General features: G+C 48.0%; 1 protein-coding gene across 1 annotated transcript in view; it reads left to right on the plus strand.

Moving 5' to 3' along the window:
* Kcnj10 (potassium inwardly-rectifying channel, subfamily J, member 10) overlaps window positions 1-22,071 on the plus strand; it is a 29,502-nt gene extending 7,431 nt beyond the window's left edge. Inside the window, exon 2 of the mRNA NM_031602.2 lies at window positions 20,768-22,071. Within this exon, the coding sequence (NP_113790.2) occupies window positions 20,768-21,907 (1,140 nt within the window). The 3' untranslated portion in view covers window positions 21,908-22,071. The remainder of the gene's footprint in view (window positions 1-20,767) is intronic.
* Window positions 22,072-26,172: the final 4,101 nt, after the last annotated feature.

Consider the following 26,172-nt stretch of genomic DNA (forward strand, 5'->3'; position numbering starts at 1 on the left):
GCTGTGATTAATGGTGAGCTTCATCAGCCGGTGGCAAGATACTAAGCTCAAACTCGTCTATATCTCTAGATACATAGATATATATCCACCCTCTCTCTTGGGGCTTGTCGGTCCAGACCAGAGGAAATCTGATTAAACGACACAGCAGCTTGGGTGGTTGCTTTCTCCTGCATGTTGCCTGCAGCCTCTTGCCGGGTTCTTATCCTCTTTCTAAAAGCTCCCGTCAACCCAGGCCTCAAAGCCCTTGCCCTGCACCCTGACTTGGACCTAGCTGGCTTGTGTTGGGTGGATTTGAATTGGAAACAGATGTGCACCCGCTTTGGGAAGAGTCCCCTGGTTTGCTGGCCCTGTGACTAATCTGCCTTAGCTGGGCAGGTGATGTTACTTTGTGGGTTCACCCTGACCCCCCTGGAAGAGCACAAAGGGCAATGGCTGTTGCATGTTCTTAGTTACTGCGCCTGCTTTCTCTGTCCCCACAGCGGCAGCAGTAGAAGTCTTATAAGAGGGCAGCACTAGATGGGGAAATGGCTTGCTTTACGTGAGGACCCAAGTTCAAATCTCCATCAGCCATGTAAAACAGGGCACGATGTGGTGACAGGTAGATCCCTACGATTTGCTGGCCAACCAGCCTAGAAAACAGTAAACTCTGGGCCCAGTGAGACACCCTATCTCGCAACATAGAGTTACAGCAAAAGACACCTGACGTCAACCGTAGGCCTCCACACATCGGCTTCCTACCCATCCGTGCCGAATTAAAGGGCAGCATGCAAGGAAGCAGCAGACCAGAGGCCGCCTCCTAAATCTGAGCACCCTGAATTTCAGAGGTTCGGATCCCTCTACTCCTGAAGCCTGACACACAGCCTACACCAGCTGCAGCTCTGGCCTCCAGCCTGGGTTCTTACTCTCTCGTGCTGGTGGTCACAATCCTACCCACACAATTCCCTTGACTAAGGGCAAGATGGGGGGGTAGGGTGGGTGGACTCAGACTGCCCACCCACAGCCCCTCTTCCAACACCTGTCCCCAAGGCCTTCCCTGTTTAGACTGTCCTCTCTGGTCAGCAGCAGGTTTGGAGGCCCTGGTCAAATCTCCTCCTGGCTCTTGGTCAGTGACCCTCGAGGAAGCTGCTAAGGCTAAAATCTCCCCAATCTGAGCCTTGCCCCACCCTGTCTCCCACTGCCAGCAGCCCTCCAGCTCCCTCCCCTGGACTGTGGGACAGGGAGAGGGTTGAGGGGCTGGCTCTGCATACTAATGTCCTGCCCATTGTCAAAGCCCCTTTGTGTCAGAGAGCTCCATTGAGGCGGCTCCGGGGAGGGCACAATGGGGCTCTGTCCCCAAGTTCCCCCAAACAGTCACCTGCTTTCAGAGCCTCCCCCCACTACCCCTCACCCGCCCCAGTGTCCAGAGAGCATGGGGGAGTGCATGGGGGGAGTATGTAGGCAGTACGACACTCCCCCTTTGGACAGGCTGGTGAGATGGGCATTTGACAGGGCTGACTGTGGACCACAGGGCTGGGGGCGGTCTGTGGAAGGAGTTGGAATGCAGGTCTGTGAGGCCCGTGACAGAAAAGGGTACTTACAGCCTGTCCACATCTGCTTCTATTTGCCCAGCCCCTTTCTTATCCCAGCTCATGGGCACGTGGCTCATATATGCAGAGACACACAAGCACACACTCATCTATGCAGCCCCACACCGGCTCCAAGCACACAGCCCAGCAGATGTGCCTCAGTATAACGTGCAGAGTGGGGCTCAAGGACCACACGTCTATACCACCTATACCACCTTCCGTCAGCATGTGCACCTGCACACCTCTCCCGCCCCCACCTCACCCCTTTCCCTTTCACCCTCCTCCAGCAGCTGCTGGCAACTCAGTACCATCCCCCTCGCTGCCCTCTGCTGCTCTGACACAGGTTTTAACAAGTTTGCACTTGTCGTGACCTCAAGAATGTGGCCCTGGGGCGGGGAATGTCCTGCTGCCCCAGACTGTACCTGCTTATACGTTAACCATGGACACAGCCTCCGCCAAACTTTGAGTACAACCTTCCCACCTCTACTGCAGCCCTGGAGTGAGGCTGGTGGATCAGGACCCCCACCAAAGCTCTGAATCAAGCACACAGATATGCGGATATGTGGGTAGCTAACATACCCTGATCTGGTGCAGGCAGACCCTGGTGAATTATCTTTTGCATATCCCCAGAGCACTCCAGAACATCCCAATCCCTTATGGGCCTGAGGGGTAGACAGGACAATAATCATTTTCCCAGCAAGACTGAATAGAAGGTGAGATGAAGTGCCCAAGGTAGCTGGTGACCAGACTGGGGCTGTCTCTTGCCTCTGATTTGCTATTCATTCATTCATTCATTCATTCATTCATTCACTCATTCATTGTACTGGCTGTTTCTGGTTCTACTCAGACGGTCCCCTGCTCCTATGGAATTCTACCATAGCCGGCTTTCACTCACCCTTTTCAGAAAGACGTGGTGGGCATGGTAACAGTTGGGAGTAGAGAACGGCAGGTATGGGGACCTTCACTAGGCTTCTGGGTACGGAAAGGGTTTCGGAAGGTCACTCTGTGCAGGGTGAGCCTACCTCTTTGCACTTCCTGCTGTGGTATCAGCCCTCCTCCTCCTGCTGACTCTGGAGAGAGCCTGAGAGAGTAACTCCTCAGCTTCCCCCAGGAGACCACTGTTCTCTGCAAGTCTTTGTCAGCCGGGCTCTACACTTTCAGGTTCCTATCCCTGTCCGTACAGCATCCGTACAGCATTCGTACAGCATCTGTGCCTCTGCTAGGATTCAGACCTGGGGTGTCTCTCTAGTAGCTTGGGGTGGATGCTGTAAAGAGGGGGAGAAAGAAAGGCCTTCTGGCACTTACAGGGCTTCCGGGCTGAGCTGACTTCTGAAGTTTGCTGGGTCCTGGGAGGGTGTGTGAGGCCCCACTGCATTAGCTTCAGCAGAAATCAAGCCAAAAGTGGGTACTGCACACTGATCTCCACAATGCTTCCCCTCCTTATGTAAGAAGTGTGGGAAAGAACTGCGGGCTTCCTCTAGTCCTCCTTCTGTTCCTTATTAGATGTTTCCCTCTGGTAATGCACTCAGCCCAAGTCGCCTTACCCACCAGTCTCTGTACCTCATCTGTCCTTTCTAGTCATGGTCTTAGGCCTCTAAAAGTCCCTTTCGCATGAATGGAACCTGCCCGACACCCTTGCTGCTGTGCTGCAGCAGTTAGTGAGGTGAGGGGACTATGATGAGGCCCACCTCTCCCCCTGAATGCAGCTCTGTATCTGTTCAGAATCTGCAAGCTGCTCTCACCCTATCCTGTCCTTCTCAAGTGGAATATGGCTAAAGGGTACGGGGAAAGTCGGGAGTAAAGAGACTATCTCCTAGGGTGAAGGCTGAACCCCTGGGACTTCTTTGTGAGTCACAGGTTGCTTTCCAATTTGGAGCCATAGCCTTGAGGAGGAGATGGAGCTGAGAGGACCTGTCCAAGAGGTAGCTCAATTCCCTGAGTATTTTAGTCAGGGTAGGTAGAGTGCTCAAGGGTCGCCATCAAGGATGCAGAGAAGAATAAACTGCTCACCAGGCATCGTGGAGTACAGCTTTAATTTCAGCACTTGGAAGGCAGAGACAAGTAGATCTCTGAGTTTGAGGCCAGCCTGGTCTACAGAGTGAATTGAAACCTTGTCTAAAAGAAAAAAAAATCAGAAAAAGAAGGAGAAGGAGAAGCAGAAGCAAAAGCAGAAATAGAAATTGCTTAAGCAACAGAAGGTTAACACTTGCCTTAAAACAGTTCCTGGGTTTGAGGTATTACTAGGCATGGGAGAAGGAAGGAAGGAGGGAAAGTCTCTGGTAGGAAGACCTCCCTGAAATCAACAACTGAACAAAGCTTGAGTGGCCTAAGCGATAAATGACTTCAGAACCCGGGTGGTGGGATTTCTAAATGTCTCAGAGGAACTCTTGTGCTGTTTTCACAGAGCCTGAAGAGAAAGCATCATTGGATGCCATCCCCTCTCTTCTCTGGGAGCCTCACTAATTTCTCTTTCACTTCTTACAGTGTGGCTTCTGGGCTGGCTGCTGCAGGAGGTGCGCGAAGGCCTGAGGCCTGATTAGAGAGTCAGAGCAAACACATCCCAGGCTGGGTGAGGGCAGGGGACAAGCTCTGTGGACCCCAGGGTCAGATCTGTTAGGAAGAAAGAAGGTGGGATGAAGGCCGGGGTCCTGCTCTGATGCCAATGTAAAGTAAGATGCGCCACTGGCAAGCTGCGTGAGCTTAGGGAAGTACACATCTTTCCTAAGCCATGTCTCCTCTTTTCAGTACATCAAGGGGACTGACTAAAGGGGAATGGGCCTCCTGGCACCAACTGTGACTCAGGCAAGATGAGCATCACAGACCGGGCTCACCTTGCAGTGTCTCTGAGAAGCTCTGTTAGAAGCTTTATGGAGAAAGCCGGCTAATTCTCCAAGTCTAGTCTCCATGCCGTTATACACAAAGTTAATGCTGTTCCCAGCTTCCTAGAGGACTGATCTACTCACTGTATCACACAGAGCAATCAGCAAAATACTAGCATGTGGGGACAGCTGAGAGAGGGCCATTGGTGAGACCACGGAAACACGGACAAGGGTGTCTCCCACAAGGGAGGGAGGGGGCTGGAGGCCTTCTGAAGAGTTTTCCAGATCCAAGCTGAATCCTGATGGGAGAGAAGAACTTAGACAGCAAAGTGGGATTGGAAGAGGCCCCACTTTGGAAAGAACTGTTTGCCAGAGTGTGTTCCTGAAGCAAGAGATGTTTGGTATGACTAGTGGACAGAGGATGTGTGTGAGGAGAGGATGAGGGGTAGAGAACAGTGATGCTTGGGAGGTCAGCGGAGGTCAGACTGTAAGAGACAGAGACAGGTGCCGCAGCGTCTCCTCAACCCTTTCCTTCCAACTTGTCTCGCTCCCTTTCTCTCAAGACTCTCTCTTCTTACCTTAGTCTCCTGGTTCTAGAGGCACTGGATCTGCCTGGAGGACATCTTGATCTAGGATAAGGCTTCAGCAGTTTTAGGTCAGGGCTTAGCACTTGCTTTCCCTTCTCACGCCATAGAAGAGTTGTCTACGTCCTGTGGACAACTGGATTTCTGGCACTGAGCACGCTGACTGCAGCCTCAGTTTTTCCGTATACCTTCACTCTGAAAGCAAGGGTGATTCTGTGGAGACAAGGCTAAGAATAGCCTGCAACATGGTCCGGAGAACTAAAGAGAGCACAGCCCTCAGCCCAATCTGATGGCTGAGGAGAATGAGTCAGAACCCCTCCCTGCCCCCCCCCATGCCCAGAGACTCTATAAGGAGCTAAGAAGGATGGTTTGTCAGGATAAACACAGCACACACTCTGCAGGGCTGGCCTAAGGGAGGTAAAAGGAATCTGGAGAGCTAATCATGTGTGCATGGGTATGGACGCATGAAGGGCAGATGACAATCTGTGGGAGTTGGTTCCCTCCTTCTGCCATGCAGGTCTCAGAGGCCACACTCAAGGCACCTCCACTCTCATCGCTTACTTATGGGCTCTTTAAGTCTGTAAATACTAGGTGCTGAGGAAGACACAAAAATGAACCAAAAGTTCAGATTAAGAATCAGTTCAGGGGGGTTGGGGATTTAGCTCAGTGGTAGAGCGCTTGCCTAACAAGCTCAAGGCCCTGGGTTTGGTCCTCAGCTCCGGGGGAAAAAAAAAAAAAGAATCAGTTCAGGGGCAGAAGAAATGGCTCAGCAGGTTAAGAGCACTGTCTGTCCTTCCAGAGGTCCAGGGTTCAATTCCCAGCGTCTCCACATGACAATCATAACTGTCTCTAAGTCCAGTTCCAGGGGATCCAAGGCACACATATACATGCATAAAAACATATATACTTCAACCAGGTCAAACCCTCCCTCGTCATTAGATTCAAGATGGCAGATTAGGGAATAGCGAATGTATAGAGAAGGGGCCTTCAGTAGGGGCCCTATTCTTTCTCTCTGAGACAGTTTTACTATGTAGTGCTGGCTGTTCTGGTACTTACTATGTAGACCAATCCAGCCTTGAATCCACAGAGATCTGCCTGTCTCTGCCTCCCTAGTGCTGGGGTTAAAGGCCTGTGCCACCACGCCCTGTTCTCTCTTTTCTAAAGTGGGGATTGTGACTGGGATCACAGGACTCCTAAGGAGGAAATCCTGTCAGCTCTGAGCCGCTGTAGTGTCTCAGGGGCCAGCATATAGTCTTCTCAGGGCCTGGGCCTCCTGAGTCTGGAAGAGCCTGCTAATTTCCCGGAGCCTCTAAGTTTGGAAGTTGCTGAGGTGGTGGGGAGGGGCCAGAAAGCAGACATCCAGGAACTCTGTCCATCATTCCTTGCTGCATCCTTTCCCTGGCTCTTGGCAGACTGAGGGGGTTCTGGAGGAAGCCTCAAGTTGGGAATGAGGGGGGCTGGTACAGAGCAGTGAATTAGAAGCCCCTCAAATTCAGAGGCTATAGTAAATCCTAGCCTGCCAATTGCAGTTACCCTAGAGAAATCAGTAATAAGGTCTTGGTTCAGCTTGAGTGACATTAAGCCCTCTAGGGTACAGAGAAACAATATGAGTAAAAATCCTGTGAGACTTGGAGAGAGCGTCTGGCTTACCATTAAATAAATGTCAGCACGCCACCTTTCCGAGTCTTAGTTCCTCTGATTCTGGGGAATTTTTTTCTTTAGCTGGAAAGTGCAATAAAAAATGATGTCTTTATTTGCATAAAGGGCCTAGCAGATTTCACATGCTTTATTTATCTCTTGTAATCCTGAGCACACAGTCAAAGTGTATTGCCTCCTTAGATTAGGAAACCGAGCCATTGAGAGATTAAGAGATTGACTGAGGTTCCCAGGACTCCTAACTGACAAAGACCAGAATGACAAACAGTGGCAACTGAGAACAAATAGATATTTTGGCTATTAGTTGGAGTCACCAGAGAAAAAATGCTTGTTAGCCTAACTCCATTTGAAAATGGGTTTCTGTATCACTATGTTCAGATTCTGAAGCTCGGCTGAGAAAAAATGTACCTTTATGAATCAGTGATATCTAGTGTGTGCGTGTGTGTGCATGCGTGTGCATGTGCATGTGTGTGCATGTGCATGTATGTGCATGTGTGTGCATGTGTGTGCATGTGCATGTATGTGCGTGTGTGCATGTGTGCATGTGTGTGCATGTGTGCATATGTGTATGTGCATGTGTGTGTGCATGTGTGTGCATGTGTGCATATGTATGTGTGTGTGCATGTGTGCATATGTATGTGTGTGTGCGTGTGTGTGTGAAGACGGCTCATACACGCTGTATTTTTGACATTTATGGCCCAGAATCTATCCCTACATAACAAACTTAAGTCCTTATACACCGAACAGTTAGATAAATTTCAAAAGCACTAGCTTTAATATGTGCCCGAGGTAGTCTCTGACTTCAAAAAGCTGCGACACAATACCTCAGGAGCATATTGGGAATCTAAATATTTCTACCTGAGAGCCTGGAGCAGCCTCCAGGACAGAGAGACCACAGGGACTAGGACAGGGCCTTGGGGGATGAAAAGATTTTAGAGGGAAGAGGGGTATGGGAGAGAGTTGGGACAGAGGTGGTGTTCCATGGAGAGAACTGCAGAAGCACAGGTAAGAGTCAAGCAGGGGAGGGTAGGCAGTGCTCTCCATGGCAGACACAGGACTGTGGGAGAAGAAGAGGCTTCCAGAGAGAGGTGAGGCAGACAGCGGCGAAGGATTCTGAGTACCGTGTCATGAAAGGTCAAATAATTCATTGAACAATCTCAAGCCTGCACTGAATGATAGATCAGGCTGGGCTGTGGAACTCTGTGGTAGCTGGGGGTGGAGATGGGACGAGAGTCTGGGGTAGGAGGACCAGGCACCATTTCAGGAGGAGAATACAAGGTTGAATGATGGGGACCTCAGAAAAATAGGGAGACTCACAGAAAGAATTGATAAAACCTGGTAACAAATGGGCTGAGGGGCAAGAGACCAGATATCTGGCTTGGGCACTGAATGAATGGATGACAATTCTCTGAACAAGAGGAAAACACAGGAGAAAATCTTGAGGAGAGGGCATGGGTCTGTATCTTTTAAATTGGGATGTTCAGATAAATGGAGCCTGTAAATACTTGGACATACAAGGTAAGGTGGAATGCACAGGAAGGGCTGACACTGTGGAGACTGGGCGCGTAGCACTCTTAGGAATGAGAATCAAAGGGGCAGCACCCGTGCGCCCTCGAGTGCGTGCGCGTGCGTGTGCGTGTGTGTGTGTGTGTGTGTGTGTGTGATGCATAAGAAATGTCAACCCGAATCCGGAGGGAAGAGACCTCATCCAAAGAGATAGACCAAAAGTAAACAGAGGGCAGGCGAGCTGGCTCAGTGGGGAACAGAGCCTGCAGCCAAGCCTGACCATATGACTTTGATACCGGGAAGGTACACATGGTGAAAAGAGAGAGCTGACCCTTACCAGTTGTCCTCTGATGTCCACACATCTGCTATCGCACCCATAGAGTAAATGTAGTAAGCGTTTAAAAGGAGGCAGAGGGAACCTGGGGAATGTGATGTCAGGACTGCATACTTAGAGCACTCCGGACGGACAGACGGAACTCAAGAGGAGTTGGTACACTTGTGACCTCCTATCATTCTCCCCTCCCCTCTGGGTCCTTAGGCCCTTTCTGCAGATGAAAGGCAAAGAAGCTCAGAAACTCAAATGATTTGCCTAGAATCTTAAAGCCTAGAAGCTCTACAAGTCAGGTTTTCCAGCACACTGCAATTGAAACAAACAAACAAACAAACAATCAAAACAACAAAACCCCAAAGAGTGTGCCAGGAAGGGGCCACCTGCCGTCAGTCTCCAATGCTGATAAGAACTGAGAAAAGGACCTTACAGTTAGCAAATGGAACACATCTGACCTTGGCAAGAATTTCCCGGTTGGCCTTTGCTCATGCCCAGTGTGGCTGTGTGGATCAAACGGAAGGCTTCCAAATCTGTGTAGGTGCTTCCCCGAAGGCAAATTTCTGCCCTCCTGAGGTGGTTGCTACTATTACTTGAATAGTGTTATTGAACCCTTTGATATTGACGATATGGGATCTGTTTATTTTATTTTTTTTTCCTTTCTTTTTTTTCCGGAGCTGGGGACCGAACCCAGGGCCTTGCGCTTGCTAGGCAAGCGCTCTACCACTGAGCTAAATCCCCAACCCCTGTTTATTTTTAATTTGTGATTACATATAGTTTAACCTCTATGCAAAAGGAGTGGGTTGGTGTGTTGGTAGAGGTTAGGAGACGCTTAGGGTAGCCTGCCAGACTAGAGAGCCCTGCCCCCTGGTGGCCAGGACTTAAATCTGCAGCACAGGAGAATGGTAGGGCACAGGGAAGCTTGAAGTTTTTAGTTTTGTAGTTCTCTCCTATCTCTGAGATGGGGGTTTTTATCTGACACACAAATGAGTTTTATTACTTCAGTTGGTAGCATCAGACAGAAGTTGGATTAGAAACTCTTTATGGAGTTCAAGATTAGGCTGTGACTGATCGAGATGTAAGGCAGAGGCGGTCCGCAAAGGCAAGATCTAGAACAGATATGTTGCCTAGCATTGTTTCTTCCTAACCCAACCTAGACTGCGGCTTTCCCCGCCACGTCCCTGGGAACTGTTCCAGTATCTCATATCTTACTGAGAGAAAATATAAGCCGGGCTGTGACTTAGTTGGTAGACTGCTTGCCTGGCACGCACGGATCCCCTAAACACTGCATTAACGGGGTGTGATTCTGCACAACCGTAATCCTGGCATTTGGGTGACAGAGCCAAGAGTCATCCTTAACTGCATTATGAGTTCAAGGACAGCATGGACTACATAAGATCCTGCCTCTCTCTCCCCAGGGGTGTGTTGGGAGAATGGAGTTTTTCCTACCAAAGGGTTTCCTGCTAAATCCTACTGTTAGTTGAATTTTCTGATTCTTCCGTTAAGGCGAAGGAGTATGGGTTAACATCTCTACTCGAATGTCCTGAGGTGAAGACTCACGTGGGGCAGGTTTGGAGGCTCTCCGGACCATTGGAGCCGAGGCTAATGAGGAGGCAATGGTACAGCTGTATCCTCAGTTGAACTCGACACAGTGCCAAGTCCTCACAAAGGACTAGTTTACTGCAGAGCTCAGGATGTGCAGTTCTGTAGACTCAGACAACAGATAAAAGCAGACACCATGGCTGGACCACAAATCGGGGAGGAAGTATGCTGAAGGTGACGCGGGAGATTGGGAGGCACACGAGGAGGTAGCTTGCTACAGGGTCATCCTCCCTTTCCAGCCAGGGACAATGGGTTCTCTGAGATGCCACCTTCTGGAGTTCCCTGCAGGGAATGCGGTTCCCTTCCTGAAGGGGGTCAGAAGGCATTGTCTAGGGAACAAGCTGGAGGAAGGGCCGGTGGGTCCTGATCAGCCCACACTGACAGACAGCAGTGTCTAAACACAGAAGAACCATCTCAGATGGCCCCACCTCTTCGTCCCTCCCACCCTTGACTGGAAAGCACAGAGGGAGGGGTCAGGAGGGACAGCGAGAGGTCACAGGCTCCCAGGAAATGCTTTGAAGTCCTTAGTCCTTCCTTCTGATCAAACTACGAGAACTTTCCAAACGTTGACACAAGGGAAGAAAAGCCTATTCTTCCCTGGGCCAGGACATTGGTGTCAGGCTGAGGCTAGAGGATGGGAGGGCCAGGAGGAAGGAGGCTCAAGGGTGGGGGACAGAGGCAGTGGTGACTCAGCTGGGAAGGCAGGGCCCCAGACACAGACACTGCCCCCTTTTCCCTCACCTCGAGATTTGTGTGCATCTGGCTCCATTTCTATTTGTCTATTTTCACGGGGAAAGGATAGGGGAGATTGATGAATAGTGACAATAAGCTCTGAAAGAACTCACATCCAAGTCCTTTCTTCTAACCTTGAGGGCTTACATAACCCCGAGGGCTTTCCTCATTACTCTTTCCTCTTCTACCCGCTCCTTTCTCTTCTCTTCCTCCCTTTCACTAAGAATATTTGGAAGCCCAGAAATACTTCTTTTTAGACCTAGCCACTTTCCCCCAGGAGGCCTCTAAGGTCACCATTTAAGTGGGATTTGGTATTCAAAGAAGAGATAATATGGTGGTAAGGGGGATCTGAGTCGCTGCTTCCTTTCTCCAATGAGAGGAATAGAACTGGACCTCATTAGCTGGGTAGTGAGGTCTTTTTGTTTGTTTGTTTCTGAGATCGTTTCCTTCTAGTATAGCCCAGACTGGCCCCAAATTCACCATCCTCCTGTCCCAGCCTCTGGAATGCTGGCCTCACAGGCGTGTACCACCATCCCACCAGATGGGGAGTTTTGCCACAGAAAGAAGTCTTTCCCTTCTTCTAGTACAGCGTGTCCAAACTGACCCAGCAGTGTGTTCTGATGGCAGAGGACAGGAAGGTGTCCATGAAGAGTCACAGGTGCTGTGCTTTGGACATTTTTGAGGTCTGTGTTGGTTCTAAGTAATGGAAATGTTTCATTTTATCCTACTGTTCTTTGCTTATATATGATTAAATATTATTTCCCTAAGATCTTTCTAGTCTAGAGTCACAGAGAACATGCTGGGGTGAATCCTGGGGCTACTGGTGTCTCTGTGTACAGACAAGTGTGTGCTGGGGCATTGAGGATTCGCTACAACCTCCTTTTTCCACAGTGAAAGATATGGAGGCTTAGAGGGCTAAGAGCTTATCCAGGTCCACGGAGAGTCTGGCAGAGTTAAGACCAGCATCCTGTCTTCTGCTTCCCAGGGCAGTGCATTTTCCCAGCAGACAGAGCTGGGTCCGTCCCCAGGCTGGGACCTACTCACCCTGTGGCCGAGGATTTCACTTCATCTCCAGAGTGTACTGCATGGACACGTGTCTAGGTCGTTTATTCAAAATGCATGTTATTGGAAGATGACCTGCCCACAGATTGTGTTGGTGGGCTTGTATTCCTCACTTAGCTTGTTTCTGGGACCAAATAGTTGGCAAGAAGCAACTGAGGGAAAGAGAGGTTGATTTTGGCTTTTGTTTAAGAGTTTCATGGTAGGGAAGCATGGTGGTTGGAGTGTGAGGTCACATTACATCTATAGTCAGGAAGCAGAGAGAAAACGCAGCATTCACCTGCGTCTTTCCTGAGCTCTCGGAAGGGGGGTTTCTTTTCTTTTTTCTTTTTCTTTTCTTTTCTTTCTTTTTCTTTTTTTTTTTTTTTTTTTTTTTTTTTTGGAGCTGAGGACTGAACCCAGGGCTTGCGCTTGCTAGGCAAGCTATTCTCACCTCATTTGGTGCACTCTCTTTTGACTCGAATTTTGCCCATCCTCTAGACCCCAAATCACCTTTCTCTCCTATTCTTTTCTGAAAGAGACATTTGAGTATAGCAGGAAAAGTTCCAATCCTGGTTGCTCTCACCATCTCCTGGTCCAAATGGAAACCATAACAGTTTTTTATGGTGTTGGGAGCGATGCCCTTAAAACCCTCCATTATTGATGTTAATATTATAGTTGGAGTTAAGTATGACTGGGTTCATTAAGAGGTCAGGATGATGGAAAATCCCCAGCCAGCAAGGCTAATACAAATCTGGTGGTCAGGATGCCTAATGATATGACAAACTTGTGACCTTTCTGAGAAACCAATATCCTGTTGACGTCAGCCGATTACCTGACCACAAGAGCACAGTGTCCTTGGCTTTCGTGAATGTTTCCTGCTTCCCCCCTCCCTCTGTTACCCCTGCTATGGTATAAATTCAGCCTTGGGAAAAGATAAAATTTGTCGCTTTGATCAGACTCTTGTCTTGGCATCCGTCTTCGAGTCTCTTGTCCTCCATTCTCTCCTAGGTGGTCCCCAACCTCCGCTGACTGCCCTGCGGGTCAGGGCATTATGGTGATTTGGAAATCATATTAACTAAATCATTAGTTACTGTTAATTTTTATTAATGTTATAGTTATTATCATTAATAACCAAAACATAATTTAAAATATAGCGCTCGGTTCCACACCTACCACACAACAGGGGCTCAGGTATTAGTTAGCTCCCAACTATCATCCCTCAGGATGCTGTCCTTCCTTTCTCTCACACACCCTGAGCTGCGGATCCCTTCTTCCTGCCTGATTCCCATTAGCATTGATTCCCACGTTAGGCTCTAAGGTCTTCAAGGAAAGGAATTTATATCTTCGTCATCTCTAGGACCCCAGTGCCTTGTTTAGAAGCTGGTACCCAGGAAATACTGAAAATAAATTTATTATACAAGTGCATGAAAGCCAACACTACAAATGAAAATACTTTGGCTTTTTCCTCATAATTATTAGTGTTTTTAGTGAACTATCTGGGGTTTCCATGTGTATAAGGGGGAAAAAAATCACAGGAAAACTCGAGAAGACACAAACAAGAAGGGAGGAGGAAAAGGTCTCCAAGGCCCTGGGCCAGAGCTCCATTCGTTGTTCATAGAACAAGAGGTTCTACGGTTCCTCGGCCCTACGGTGTTGGCAGCGTCTTCCCATTCTCTTAGATTGACCTCTACACCTAGACAGGGCTGTGCCATCTTCTGTTCATTAATTCCCTCACGAAATGCTTCCTGGCTGAGCCCTCTCTATGCATCACGTAAGTGTTACTATATCCATTGGCTTTATGCTGTTCTGACAAAAACAAAAACAAGCAAAAGCAAAAAACTTTACAGGAGGAAATGTTTGAGCTGTAGTTTGAGATGTTTCAGTCCAGGTGGTAACCTTTCTTGTCCTTAGGCCACTGATGTGGCAGAAGCGTCATGGTAGAAGCATAAGGAGAAAGAAAGCTGATCACTGCAGGGAAACGGGGAAGTACAGAGGAAGGTTTGGGGGACATGATACGCCCCTCAAGTCATGATCTACTTCTAACTAGGCCCCACCTCTTAACTGCCAGTTCATCAGTCCACTGATAATCCAACCACTCACGTGTCAAGTCTCTACCTTTGAACACTGCTGTATCGGGGACCAGGGCCTTCAATACATGTGTTTTCTTGGGAGAATATTTGGTATCTCAATCACAAGACACTAGGGACAAGACATGGTAGACCTCGATGCTTCCTTCAGTAAACTTGTTTTCACTCAATACATGGCAACTCAGGAATAGGCTCTGCTGTTCAGGGAAGGTTTTATGGAACAGGGGTCATGAACTCAGGTAGCCTGGAAGACAGAAGCACAGGTAAAGGCCAGAAAGCCTGTGTGAGCACAGCAGGGCTTCAAGGGCAAGGCGTCTGTTTGCCCCAAGAGAGGAATAGTAGGAAATAAGGCATGGAAGATGGGTTGGCAGTGGATCACTAACCCGTCAGTGCTAGACTGAGTCTGGTCTCTCTTCGGTGACCAGTGAAATACTTTCTTTGAACTGCTCTGTTGTCTCCTAAGCCTCAGAACCCTGATTCTACCCTCTCCTAGGAATGCCAAGAGCAGGAAAGGTGCGGGCTCTTTGGAAAATACCAGATCAGCGTTCGCGGATGCATCATCAGACATGTAGTTAAGAGTAGCACGGTAGCGATATAGGATGAGTCACAGGAAAAAATGGCGATAATTAGACAAACTGTAGGTGCCTCAGTGGCTCCTTAAGGCCCCAAAGGATGGGAATGAAATAAAGAGGGGGAAGCACGGGACGCATCCACAACACTGAACTGAGGAGGAAGGAGAGCTTGAAATGGTTCTAGAACTTGAGTTGTGAGTAGCTGGGAGAGCCATGGCACCTTTAATGATTTAGGGAGCCAAAGAGAGGGATAGGCAGGGAACTGTCTGGAAACGAGTGAGTTTAGTGCTCACATGGTGAAGCTCCTTCCACTTGGATCGATTTTGCTACAAAGAAAGCTCTGTCTTTGGGGTTGAAGGGACTCTTCTCCCACATGATAGGTTTCAGGAAATGGCACCATTTGTCCCCTGCCCTTCTACTGTCTCTGGCGTGAAGTTGAGCCATCCTTTCTGGCCACCTAATAGAGCGTAGTACACTTCAGGGCTAATTAATCAACTCAATTAAAATTTTGAGTCAGGATCTCATGTAGCCCAGGCTGGTCTTAAATTTGCTACGTAGCTAGAGACAACATTGAACCTCTGAGTCTCCTGTCTTGATCTCCCTGAGGATTTTGATAACAACTGCACCACCATTCCTAGTTAATGCAGTGTTGGGGAATCAAGCTCAGGACTTCATGAGTGCCGTGCAGGACCTCTGCTAATTTAATTTCCCTCACATCTCCTGCCTGCAGCTACCTGAAAGATCCACTCTTTTACCATGCTCCTGAAAAAAAAAATCAGCTGACCCATATAAGGGCTGGCATTGAAGTCATGCCTGAGTGAACCTGGATCCCCTTCTTCCCGATGTCATGGCTCCTCCTGAAGGGCTCCAGGGCTCAAAGATTCAGCCTCACTCAGACCTGTCCAGACAATGCCTTCAGTCATTTCTTCCTCAGTCTTAAAAACCATACTTGCTTCTGGTGAAGCAGATGCAAGCTTATCCCACGGCCTTCAATTAAGAGTTCGCAGACAGCAAACAACGGCAAATAAACATTGCAAGCGCTGTGGTGTTAGAAAGTAGGAGCTGGGCAGAGGCGTGCTTAGAAGACGCATGTCGGAGGGAGCACGAGTACAGAGAAAAACTATTTCTTTGAGGGCCAGGAAGGCCTCCGAAGGCATCTCTAGCACTTGGTCCAAGCTGTGTAAGGTAGGCAGGAGGTCGTCAGAAAGCCAGAGATGTGAGTGATACAAAACCATCTCTAAAGGTAGAAAGAATCAGACAGTAGGGTTTTCTGCAGAGCTGAAGACTAAGGGTGTGAGGAAGACTGTCCAGGGTATGGCCAAGAAGTCACAGAAGCCAGGGCTTATGGCACACGATCTTAGTCCCAGCACTTCGGAGGTAGAGGCAGATAGTCCAACCTGGTCTACAGAGGACCAGGATAGCCATAGCTACACAGAGAAACCCTTTCCTTGGAAACAAAAACAAACAAACAACCCCCCCCCCAAATAATTTAAAAAAACTAAAGAAGAAGAAAAGAGGAGGAGACAGAAGCAGCGGCAGCGGGCAGAGGCTAAATCATGGAGCACCTTGAATGCTGTACAAAAGTCTTGCAGTTGATCCTCAAAACAACGGGGGACCTTGGCCAACTTTAGACACAAGAACTGTGTCTTGTCTCATGGGCAATCAAGTACTTGAGAAAGGCTTTGATAAATCCATTCGTTCCGAAGCGCAAGTCACGGGCATAAAATGAAAGTGCTTGTAGGTAAGGAAACCCAGCTTTAGGGGGAAGCTGACAGTGTGAAACAGAAGACAGGCACAGAACTGAACATCACTGTCCTTTTGGAAAAGAATTAGCTCACTTCTTAGAGGGCAAAGGTGGTCGATGGACCGGCTCAGTCTCTCTCTTCAAGCGCTTCTGTGGAATGCCAGCCCCAGTGCGTGGCTGGCACTGTTCTGGAGAAATTGCACCCTCTAGAGGAGAACGGATGTGTGGGTTTTGGTAGGGCAGCAACAAACCACTTTCAGAACTTCGGCCAGCTTTCCTTCCCCAGAGGCCTGGCCAGCTTGGGGGTGGAGTGCAGATTGTTTATCTGTTTCGGAGTCTTGCCACCCCGGAGAACAAAGTGGCTTGGCTGTAGGAGGTGGCATAACAGCTGAGAACTTCGGATAACAGCTGGAGGTGGCAGATACAAGGGCTGGCAAGGGGAGACACAACAATCGGAGGTGGAGGCGGTAAACACAGCAGCCAGAGGCAACAAAATATCTAGCTAGTAGCCAAAATCTCGTCTATAGCCTTGACCTGCACTCCCAGAGCTCCAGGCTCTGTCTTCTCTGTCTCAGTGAAGCTCCTCAGTTCAAGGAACCAGTTTTGGACCAGGAGCCAGAAGACCAGGGTTTGGCTTCCCATTTGATCACTATTTTGCTTTGAGTGATTTTTCTCTGAGCCTCAGTTTCTAATGATGTCATCTTTCCTCTCTACCTCACAGTGTGGGGGTCAGATTACATATTTTATAAAGTAGTAAATACTCATGGGCTATTGATTTAGGAGGGATAAAGTAGGTTTTTGAGAGCCCCCATTCTTCCCGATGTGTAGAACCTCCTCTTAATACAAAGCTAGGAGTTAGAGGAAAGACCCCTGCTTGTTACCACAGAAAGGTCAGGGATGGAGATGGGGAGGAGGAGGCAGGCACCCAGTGCTTCTCTCAGGTTTGGATGGAAGCTTAATCTGTCTATATCCATATCCTCAGGAAGATGGAGATGAACCTTCTGAAAATACTGTATGGCTTCTCCTTGAGCATCTGGGGACAGTATGTTCTTTCTAGGGACTCTTCACATCGGTGCAATCCTGGTGACACAGTGTTCTTTTTCAATGTAACTCTGGAATCTTTCACCCTGTAGTTTGTACTCCCTGCTCCTGTTTGTTCGTGGAGCTCAGAACATTCATTCATGTGACAGCCCCTCAAGACAAGTATCCTGTACACGTGTTCTTTCTTTCAGACCATCTCTTGACAAGATCCATCCCTTTCCTTTAACCGCTCCCCATGTGATCTGGTCCTGATTTTTTTTTTTTTCATAGCTGGACTGCTGTTCTAGATAGAACACTGACGAAGTGGGACTAATGGAGCAGAGTCGAATCAATTACCTCTTTATTTTAGAGACTTCATTCAGCCAAAGGAGCTTAAGATTGTATTGCTTTAATGGCAGTCAAAATACATGAATAACTCATACTGGATTTTTTTTTTCTAAAATGTTTAAGTCTCCGTTTTCCCCATGGTGATGTGACTAAACTACGTCTTCATAGTTCTAAACTCTCTCAGATAATTTTTGGACCCAAGCACATACTCCAACATTTATCCTTTTTGTCGCATTTGGCTCATTCATCTGGTTCCTTCTAGATCCCAGTTCCACCCAGTCCTTGCAGACTGTCCTAGGTTTGTGTCGTCCACATGATTGATAGCCACAATGTTCTCTAGTTTTGAATGAAGTCAGTGTTAGGAGCATTGAGTAGGGCAAAATAAAGAATAAATCTCTCTGCTACATCAATAGAAAGTGAATTCTGGCCTATTGGGGTTTACTCACCAGAGCCACTGAATTTTAAAACCACCTAATTACATTACCCTTCTGGTCGTTCTTCTCTATCTTATTCCCAAAGATATAATGATAGATTTTTGCCCAAAAGCTTGCTGAAGCTTTAGTTACATATTATCGGTATTTTGTTGGTTTGTCAATTTAGTAACCTTATCATGGAAGGAAATTAAGTTATTTTGATATGAATCAATCTTAGTAAACCCACAGAGGGTTTTACAGACAACTTTCTTTCTCCTTGTTCTGTCTAGTTACACATAATCTTCGTATTTTACTCGAGAATTCTTCCTAGGATCACTACACTTGTTTGTCTATATCTTATGAAGTGTATTTAATTTTTACTTTTGAAAATTAAAATCACTTCCTCTCATCTCTAACTGTGTGGTTCCTTTGTTCTCCAACAGCACTCGGAAATCTTATGTAGAGCTTTCACATCCTTAAGAGTTTGAGGATTGGGGCTGGAGAGATGGCTCAGTGGTGAAGAGCCCTGACAGCTCTTCCAGAGGTCCTGAGTTCAAATCCCAGCAACCACATAGTGGCTCACAACCATCTGCAATGGGATCCGATGCCCTCTTTTGGTGTGTCTGAAGACAGTGACAGTGAACTCACATGAAATAAATAAATAAATCTTAAAAAAAAAAAAGAGTTTGAGGATCAAACACTCTTTTGTGCAGACCATACAGTGGTGTGCGCGTGCACACACACACACATACACAAATTGTGGTAGGTGGTTGTTATTAGTAGCACTTTTGAGTATTGAGCAGGGATTTATTTATTTATTTATTTATTTATTTATTTATTTATTTATTTATTTATTTATTTCGGAGCTGGGGACCGAACCCAGGGCCTTGCGCTTGCTAGGCAAGCGCTCTACCACTGAGCTAAATCCCCAGCCCCCGAGCAGGGCTTTATTTAAGCTCCCAAACTGAAATTATTCAGAGCTATAGAGCTTCCTTTTTGCTTCAAAGGAACCAAGGTGATAGGGCAGTGAAAAGCACCAGGGTCTGGCTGGATAAACACTTCAAATGGTCTCCAGGCTGGTAAGATGGGCAGGCTGAATGCTTCTGAATGTTCTCAAGGCCCTCATTCATTGGTGATCTCCAATTCGGTTCCCTGTGTGGCTAGGACTTTATGGACAGGCGCATATAACTTAGACTCTTCCACAGGCAAGGCAATGGGGAAAATGGAACAATGATAAAATGTTAACGGTTCAGACATATGGGGTGGGGGATGCAACGGGCTGCTCCAGTATCCAAAGAGCCCGGAGTCCCAGAAAGCATCTTAATTCCTCTCAGGAGTTCCAGATGTCAGACTCAGAGTCTAAGTGACTAAGCTTTTCTCTACTGGAAAAGTACAAAGTTACTTTTGGGGCAGGAATGCCAGACACCTTGTATTACGTGAATGGTCTCCTATTTCAATCTCTTGTCCCACTTTCTACTATCAGGACAAATAGCCATCTTGAATTTGAGCCTCTGAAGACATAGCTTCTAATGATTATGGAGTCCACCCTCGCTTCACTCACTCAGGGCAGTTATGCTGCCTACAACCTGGCATCGTTGCCAGCCCACGGGGAGATGCCTCCCTTGGAGCTGACAGGAAGGAAGTTGCTTCCTTTCTGCTTCCTGCTTTTGCTCAGACCTTGTCTGTGCTCCCTCTAACATCAGCTAAGACCCTGACCCAGACGCCATGTCTCCCAGGTAGTGCAAACAAGTGATGGTGGTAACTGATGACGGCAAAGGAAGGAAGGAGCCTGGGTGCCTAGAGGGTGCAGGGATGGATCCCTTTGGCCATTTTCTCACCAATGGGCACTGACCGGGGGTTAGGAGAGAGAGTCATGAAATTAAAGGCATACACACGTCTTAAGCAGGGCTGTCCTAGGATTTCAGTGGGATAAGCTTTCTTGCCTTGATAGTCATCTGAAGGGAGGGGTTTTATTTTAAATTAGTTATCTCCACACACAGACACACACACACAGACACACACACACACACACACACAGACACACAGACACACACACACAGACACACAGACACACACACACACAGACACACACACACACAGACACAGACACACACAGACACACACACACACAGACACACACACACAGACACACACACACACAGACACACACACACACACACACACACACACACACGTTCAGTGGCGATCAGGAGAGCTCTCATCCCTCTCATTTCTCCTTTCAGCAGCCTGTGCACTTCTCACTCTCTTCTCTGCTCCACCTCCTCCCCAGATCACCAACGTTACTACCCTGCATTGCGTGTTTCGCAGTGTCTAGTTCACATGTGTCTTCTTCACTAAAGCTTCGAGTTCTTAGCGGGAACCATGTCGTTTTCATCTTTCACTTATCAGGACCTCACGCCGTCGCTGGCATTTAACAAGGCTCTACAAATATTTGCTGAGATCAATGGCATCAAAAGGAAGGTTAGAGGCTGGCTTAGATGGCACTCACTCAGCAGGTAAAGGCATTTGTCACCAAGGCTGGCCACCTGGGTTCAATTCCCAGGGCCCACGTGGCGGGAGAAAACAAAAATCCTGTGACTTGTCCTCAGCAGTGACACTTAAGCACCCCACCACCTCCAAAATAAATCAAAGACATTTTAAGAAGGATGATGGTTTCTCTTCTCTTTGGGTGGCGTCTAGGAATTGGCCGGATTTTGGCAATCACCTTCTTTACGCTGTCTTGCTTCCTGCAGATGACATCAGTTGCCAAGGTCTATTACAGCCAGACGACGCAGACAGAGAGCCGGCCCCTAGTGGCTCCAGGAATACGTCGGAGGAGGGTCCTGACAAAAGATGGCCGGAGCAACGTGAGAATGGAGCATATTGCTGACAAGCGTTTCCTCTACCTCAAGGATCTATGGACGACCTTCATTGACATGCAGTGGCGCTACAAGCTTCTGCTCTTCTCGGCAACCTTTGCAGGCACTTGGTTCCTCTTTGGCGTGGTGTGGTATCTGGTCGCTGTGGCCCACGGGGACCTGTTGGAGCTGGGACCTCCTGCCAACCACACGCCCTGTGTGGTGCAGGTGCACACACTTACTGGGGCCTTCCTCTTCTCCCTCGAATCCCAGACCACCATTGGCTATGGCTTCCGCTACATCAGCGAGGAATGCCCTCTGGCCATTGTGCTTCTCATTGCACAGCTCGTGCTCACCACCATTCTGGAAATCTTCATCACCGGAACCTTCCTTGCAAAGATTGCCCGGCCAAAGAAGAGGGCTGAGACGATCCGTTTCAGCCAGCATGCGGTTGTGGCTTACCACAACGGGAAGCTTTGCCTCATGATCCGGGTGGCCAACATGCGTAAGAGTCTCCTCATTGGGTGCCAGGTGACAGGCAAACTGCTTCAAACCCACCAGACAAAGGAGGGTGAGAATATTCGGCTCAACCAGGTCAATGTGACTTTCCAAGTAGACACAGCCTCTGATAGCCCCTTTCTCATTCTACCCCTGACTTTCTACCATGTGGTAGATGAGACCAGCCCCTTGAAAGATCTCCCCCTCCGCAGCGGGGAGGGTGACTTCGAGCTCGTGCTGATCCTAAGTGGGACGGTGGAGTCCACCAGCGCCACCTGTCAAGTTCGCACTTCCTATCTACCGGAGGAGATCCTCTGGGGCTACGAGTTCACACCTGCTATCTCACTGTCAGCCAGTGGCAAATACGTGGCTGACTTCAGCCTTTTTGACCAGGTTGTGAAAGTGGCGTCCCCCGGTGGTCTCCGAGATAGCACCGTACGTTATGGAGACCCAGAAAAGCTCAAGTTGGAGGAGTCATTAAGAGAGCAAGCTGAAAAGGAAGGCAGTGCCCTTAGTGTGCGCATTAGTAACGTCTGACATCCTGTTCTCTCCTCCTCAGCCCTCTGGCCTTTTCCTCTCCCAGTGTCCTGGGAAAAGGATACTATCTGGGTTCGCTGGAGAGCCCTGGAAGTACCCATCCTCTACTTTCCCTTAACCCGGTGGCCTATGAGCAGTCTAGGCCTGCTGGAGTCCTACTCTTTCCTCTCACTGTCCCCTTGTGCCTTCCTCTACTACTACACCAATGTACATGAGTCTTAGCCGGGTTGGGGCAAGGAGAGGGAAGATTAGGCTGATGTGGCTTGAAAGGCCTCAGCCATGCTTGGAGATTCACATTCAGAGGACCTTGTGATTGGATGGATAGACTCCCCCCAAACGCCCACTAGAATGTTTGATGATTTGAGACTGGGCCTCGTCCTCTGTGGCATCTAGCAAGTTCCCTAAAGCAGAACTCTCTCAGAGAGTCGATCTATGGTCTCCTCTCAGAAGTACAGGGATCTGAAATCAGTGTTCTCTGGGCTCTCTACCAAATCCTGAAGAAGCCAGAGTTTGTCATAGTGTTTCAGTTTCAGCTGGTAACTCCTGACAGAGCCTGGACTCTTGGTCACCACCTAATTTTCCCTCCCTCTCCTGTTCTCAAGTGGGTCTTCTCAGGACAACCAGTCTCTCTCAGCTTCTGTTCCCACAGAACTGGGGTTGGCCTGAGGAACACAAACAGCCACCATTTTCCTGCACCTATCCTGGATTCTGAGAAATTCAATTTTGGAAGTATTGTTTAAAACTCTAGCCCTGTTCTTCAGGCAGCCCTGACCTGGAAAGATTTGTTTAACTATTAACTATTTCCTGGGAATGGGAAGACCTTAGCCAATGCGCGTTCTCTCTCTCTCTCTCTCTCTCTCTCTCTCTCTCTCTCTCTCTCTCTCTCTCTGTCTCTTCCTCCCTTCTTTCTTTCCTCCCTCCCTCCCTCCCTCTCCGAGATAGGGCTTTACTATGTAGCTCTGGCTGACCTTGACCTTACTATGTAGACCAGACTGGCCTTGAACTCACAGATATCTACCTGCCTCTGCCTGCCATATACTGGAATTACAGGCACGAGCCACTATGCCAAGCCCCCAATGCTCTCTTGAATAAGTCTAGTGCCCATGAAAATATCTAAAAACACTCCAGATTACACTGTGCTAGTTCCACTGTTTCCTTTCTTCCCAACCCAGACCCCTCGTCCCTTAACCCAACTTTTTGAAGTAAGAGAGTGAAACATGTCATTTACCTTTCTTAACATCGATCGATCTATCAAAACGAGTCACAAGGGAAAAGATTCCCCAGGAAAGTTGAACCAACTTCTCAGATTTCCAGATTACTGTACAGAGCCTCTGGGAATTTGTGATGTTTTGTTAAGATTTGGGCTGAAGCAGAACTCTGGCTGACAGCCACTGTTTTGTTCCTTCTCCTGGTGCCCTTCTGAAAAGCACCAGCTATTTTATGAGGCAATGCTGAGAGGAGAGGAACTTAAATTCTGATCTCAGCCATTCTGACTGACACTTGGCATAACATGATGAAAATCAGCCTCATCTCTTCTCTTCTCTGCCTACGGGCCAGTTCCAGGCAAATTACAAAGACAGCTTAAGATCGCACCCAGGCTATTCCTAGTTCTCTGGTGAGGGCTGTATCAGGTGTCACCAGGTCCTGTTCTGGTGAGCTCTGGCTCCACTTGGGTACCCAGGAAACCTCCTGGATAGTTTAGCCGGAATGATGTAACTGTCGGTGTAAGGTGGACGTGACAATTGAGGACAAGCTACACACCTGTACAGAATGTATGCACAGATCTCTGTGCAAAGCCTTGCAGAGCAGCCCAGAAGATCCCAAGGCTGAACCCATCTCAACCGTGCACGGATCTCAACTGTGCACGGTCCCTTGAACTCAATTAACTGTAGCCTGAAAGCGTAGAGGCTTCAGTCTCTCCTTACTGTAAAGCTCACCATTATTCTCCAGCTCTTATCAAAACAGGAACCAGAAGAACCTGAATGTCTGAAACAAAGAGCGAGAAGGCAAGAAGCAGCTTCTGTGCTTTCAAATATATTCAATGCCGTGCTTACTGGATTGTGTCCAGCGTGCAAGGACCAAGTGTACTGCCGTGTGTGTGTCTTCTTATCCTGTGGCAATTTATCCTCTGTCCTGTTTCTTCTACACATTGCTGCTTCCCTCCTGAAGGGATTACCCTCTTCCCAGACCCTTGCCCAAGGCCCAACTCTCCTCAGATTCTTGGATAACAATGTGAGAGAGAGCATTTCCTGCCTTAACCCCTTTTGAACTTCCTCTACAATCCTAGGCTTTGCTCTAAGTTGCACTTTAAAATCATTCTGTCCTGTTAATTCAGAATGGCACCTTCCTCCAACAAGCCTTATGTTCTGCATGAACAACGCCCACTCACAGCCCTAAGTGGTTCTTTAGATCGCAGCCAGACTCTCTGACCTGGAATCCCTTTTCAGGATGTAAGACAAGCTTCACTAGTGGCCATGACTGATGAGAAATGAGAAATGGGTTCCCTATCTGTACCAGCTAGAGACTTGGAATGTCAGAGAGTAACAGGTGGGCAAAACACCGATGGGGAAGTATATCCAAAGTGGGAAAAATGTAGTGAACTGAAACCCAGAGTCTTACTTATGATGGACACACAATAGGTGGGTGGAAACTTGGGAAATTGGGATATGATATATATGTTTATCTAAGGAGAAAACCAGAGATAATATATAGACAGATATGTATATATATGTACGTATACCCACATATATGGAATGTACAGAAAGTAAGTATTCAGACTTTAACAAAGGGACAAGTATTTTGCCTTGGTTTTGGGAGTAGGATAACCGGATCTTCTGTGTTATGGTCAGCAGAACAGTGAGAGGAGCTGATGGTTTTAAGTTTGCTTGATGGAAAAGGGAGGGCTAGACCCTGCCCTTTTCATAGATAAAGAAAGCAACATCCATCAAGGTTTGATGAATCATGCTGATAGGACAAGAGAAGAGAGAGGAGGAAATGGGGCATAGGGTTGTCCCATTCACAGAGAGCTAAGAAAATCTACCACTCACACTATGTGCTACCTATCCCTGACAACAACCTGCCATCCAACAAATTCTAAAGCAAACGAGCAAGCAAGCAAGCAAGCAAGCAAGCTATGGCATCCTTCCATTTTCTTCTCTTCTTCCACCAGGGTGGGAGCTATAGGTCTGAGCCCCATCATTAAAAACTGAGAAGCTGAAGTATTAGTCTTTGGGAGGCAAATGCAAACGCTAGAGTGCGAACACCTGGACTGATGAGCCGCTGAGCTCAAGATACTCTCAAGGCAGAGGCTCAAGTCCATATACAAAAATCCTAAAGCGTACTTCGTATGTCAGAGTCTCAGCTCTGGCATGGAGGCAGGTTTGGAATGCTATGGCTACGAGGCTCTTCGATGAAAATGCAGAATGTGGCTTTCCTCTTCCCCAGAGTATGATGCAGGTCCATGGAAGGTTTCTGGAATCCCTAAACTGGGTTTCACTTAATTCCAGCTGCTCCCTTCTGTTCTCCACACTTCCTGAAACCCACACCAGCTAGCATGACTATGCAGGGGTTTTCCTGAGGTCAGCAGAAAAAGCAAAGCAGTTATAATGTTATTAGCCAGGGACAGTGCCTGTTCTTCAAGGTTTGCTATCACAAACCTTGCTAGCTAACCTAGTTTCTTTGCAAATTAACCCATTACCTATGCTGCACAGTTGGCTGGGCTTCCCAGGCCCAGCATTGGCCAGTGCTACTGAAGCAGAAGTGTCTAGGGATGACTTTCCCACACACTGCAGTAAAGACTAAACCAGGTCAAATGTATTTAGAAAAAGACCTGTGAGGTAGTTTTGGTTTATTTTTGTCGGTTCAGAACAAAGTACTAAATAAACTGGATGCATTTCTTGTTCTCACTGTGTCTTCTTTTAGAAATGGAACCCTAACTTGTTATCATGGTTTGAACTCATGGGCTGAGTTTGGGGAGAGGGGGGCTCAACTAGGCTCTGTTGGAAGGATTTGCTACCCTGTGGCCAGCCTTTCCTGCTGACTTTCCCTTGCATGAAAACATTCAGTAATGGTTTCACCCAATCTGTCACCAACCCTTTTCTTGGTAAGATCCCTTAACAAATACATTTCAAATTCAGTTTTTGAATTTCTGAAAAGTTTTTAATTAACTAATTAATTAATTTTTGAGACATAGGTTTCTCTGTGTAGTCCTGGCTGTCCTGGAACTCACAGTGATCTGCCTGCCTCTGCCTTCTGAGTGCTGGGAT

Source organism: Rattus norvegicus, chromosome 13 (assembly GCF_021556685.1).
Source record: "Rattus norvegicus strain SHRSP/BbbUtx chromosome 13, alternate assembly SHRSP_T2T, whole genome shotgun sequence".
Lineage (NCBI taxonomy): Eukaryota > Metazoa > Chordata > Mammalia > Rodentia > Muridae > Rattus > Rattus norvegicus.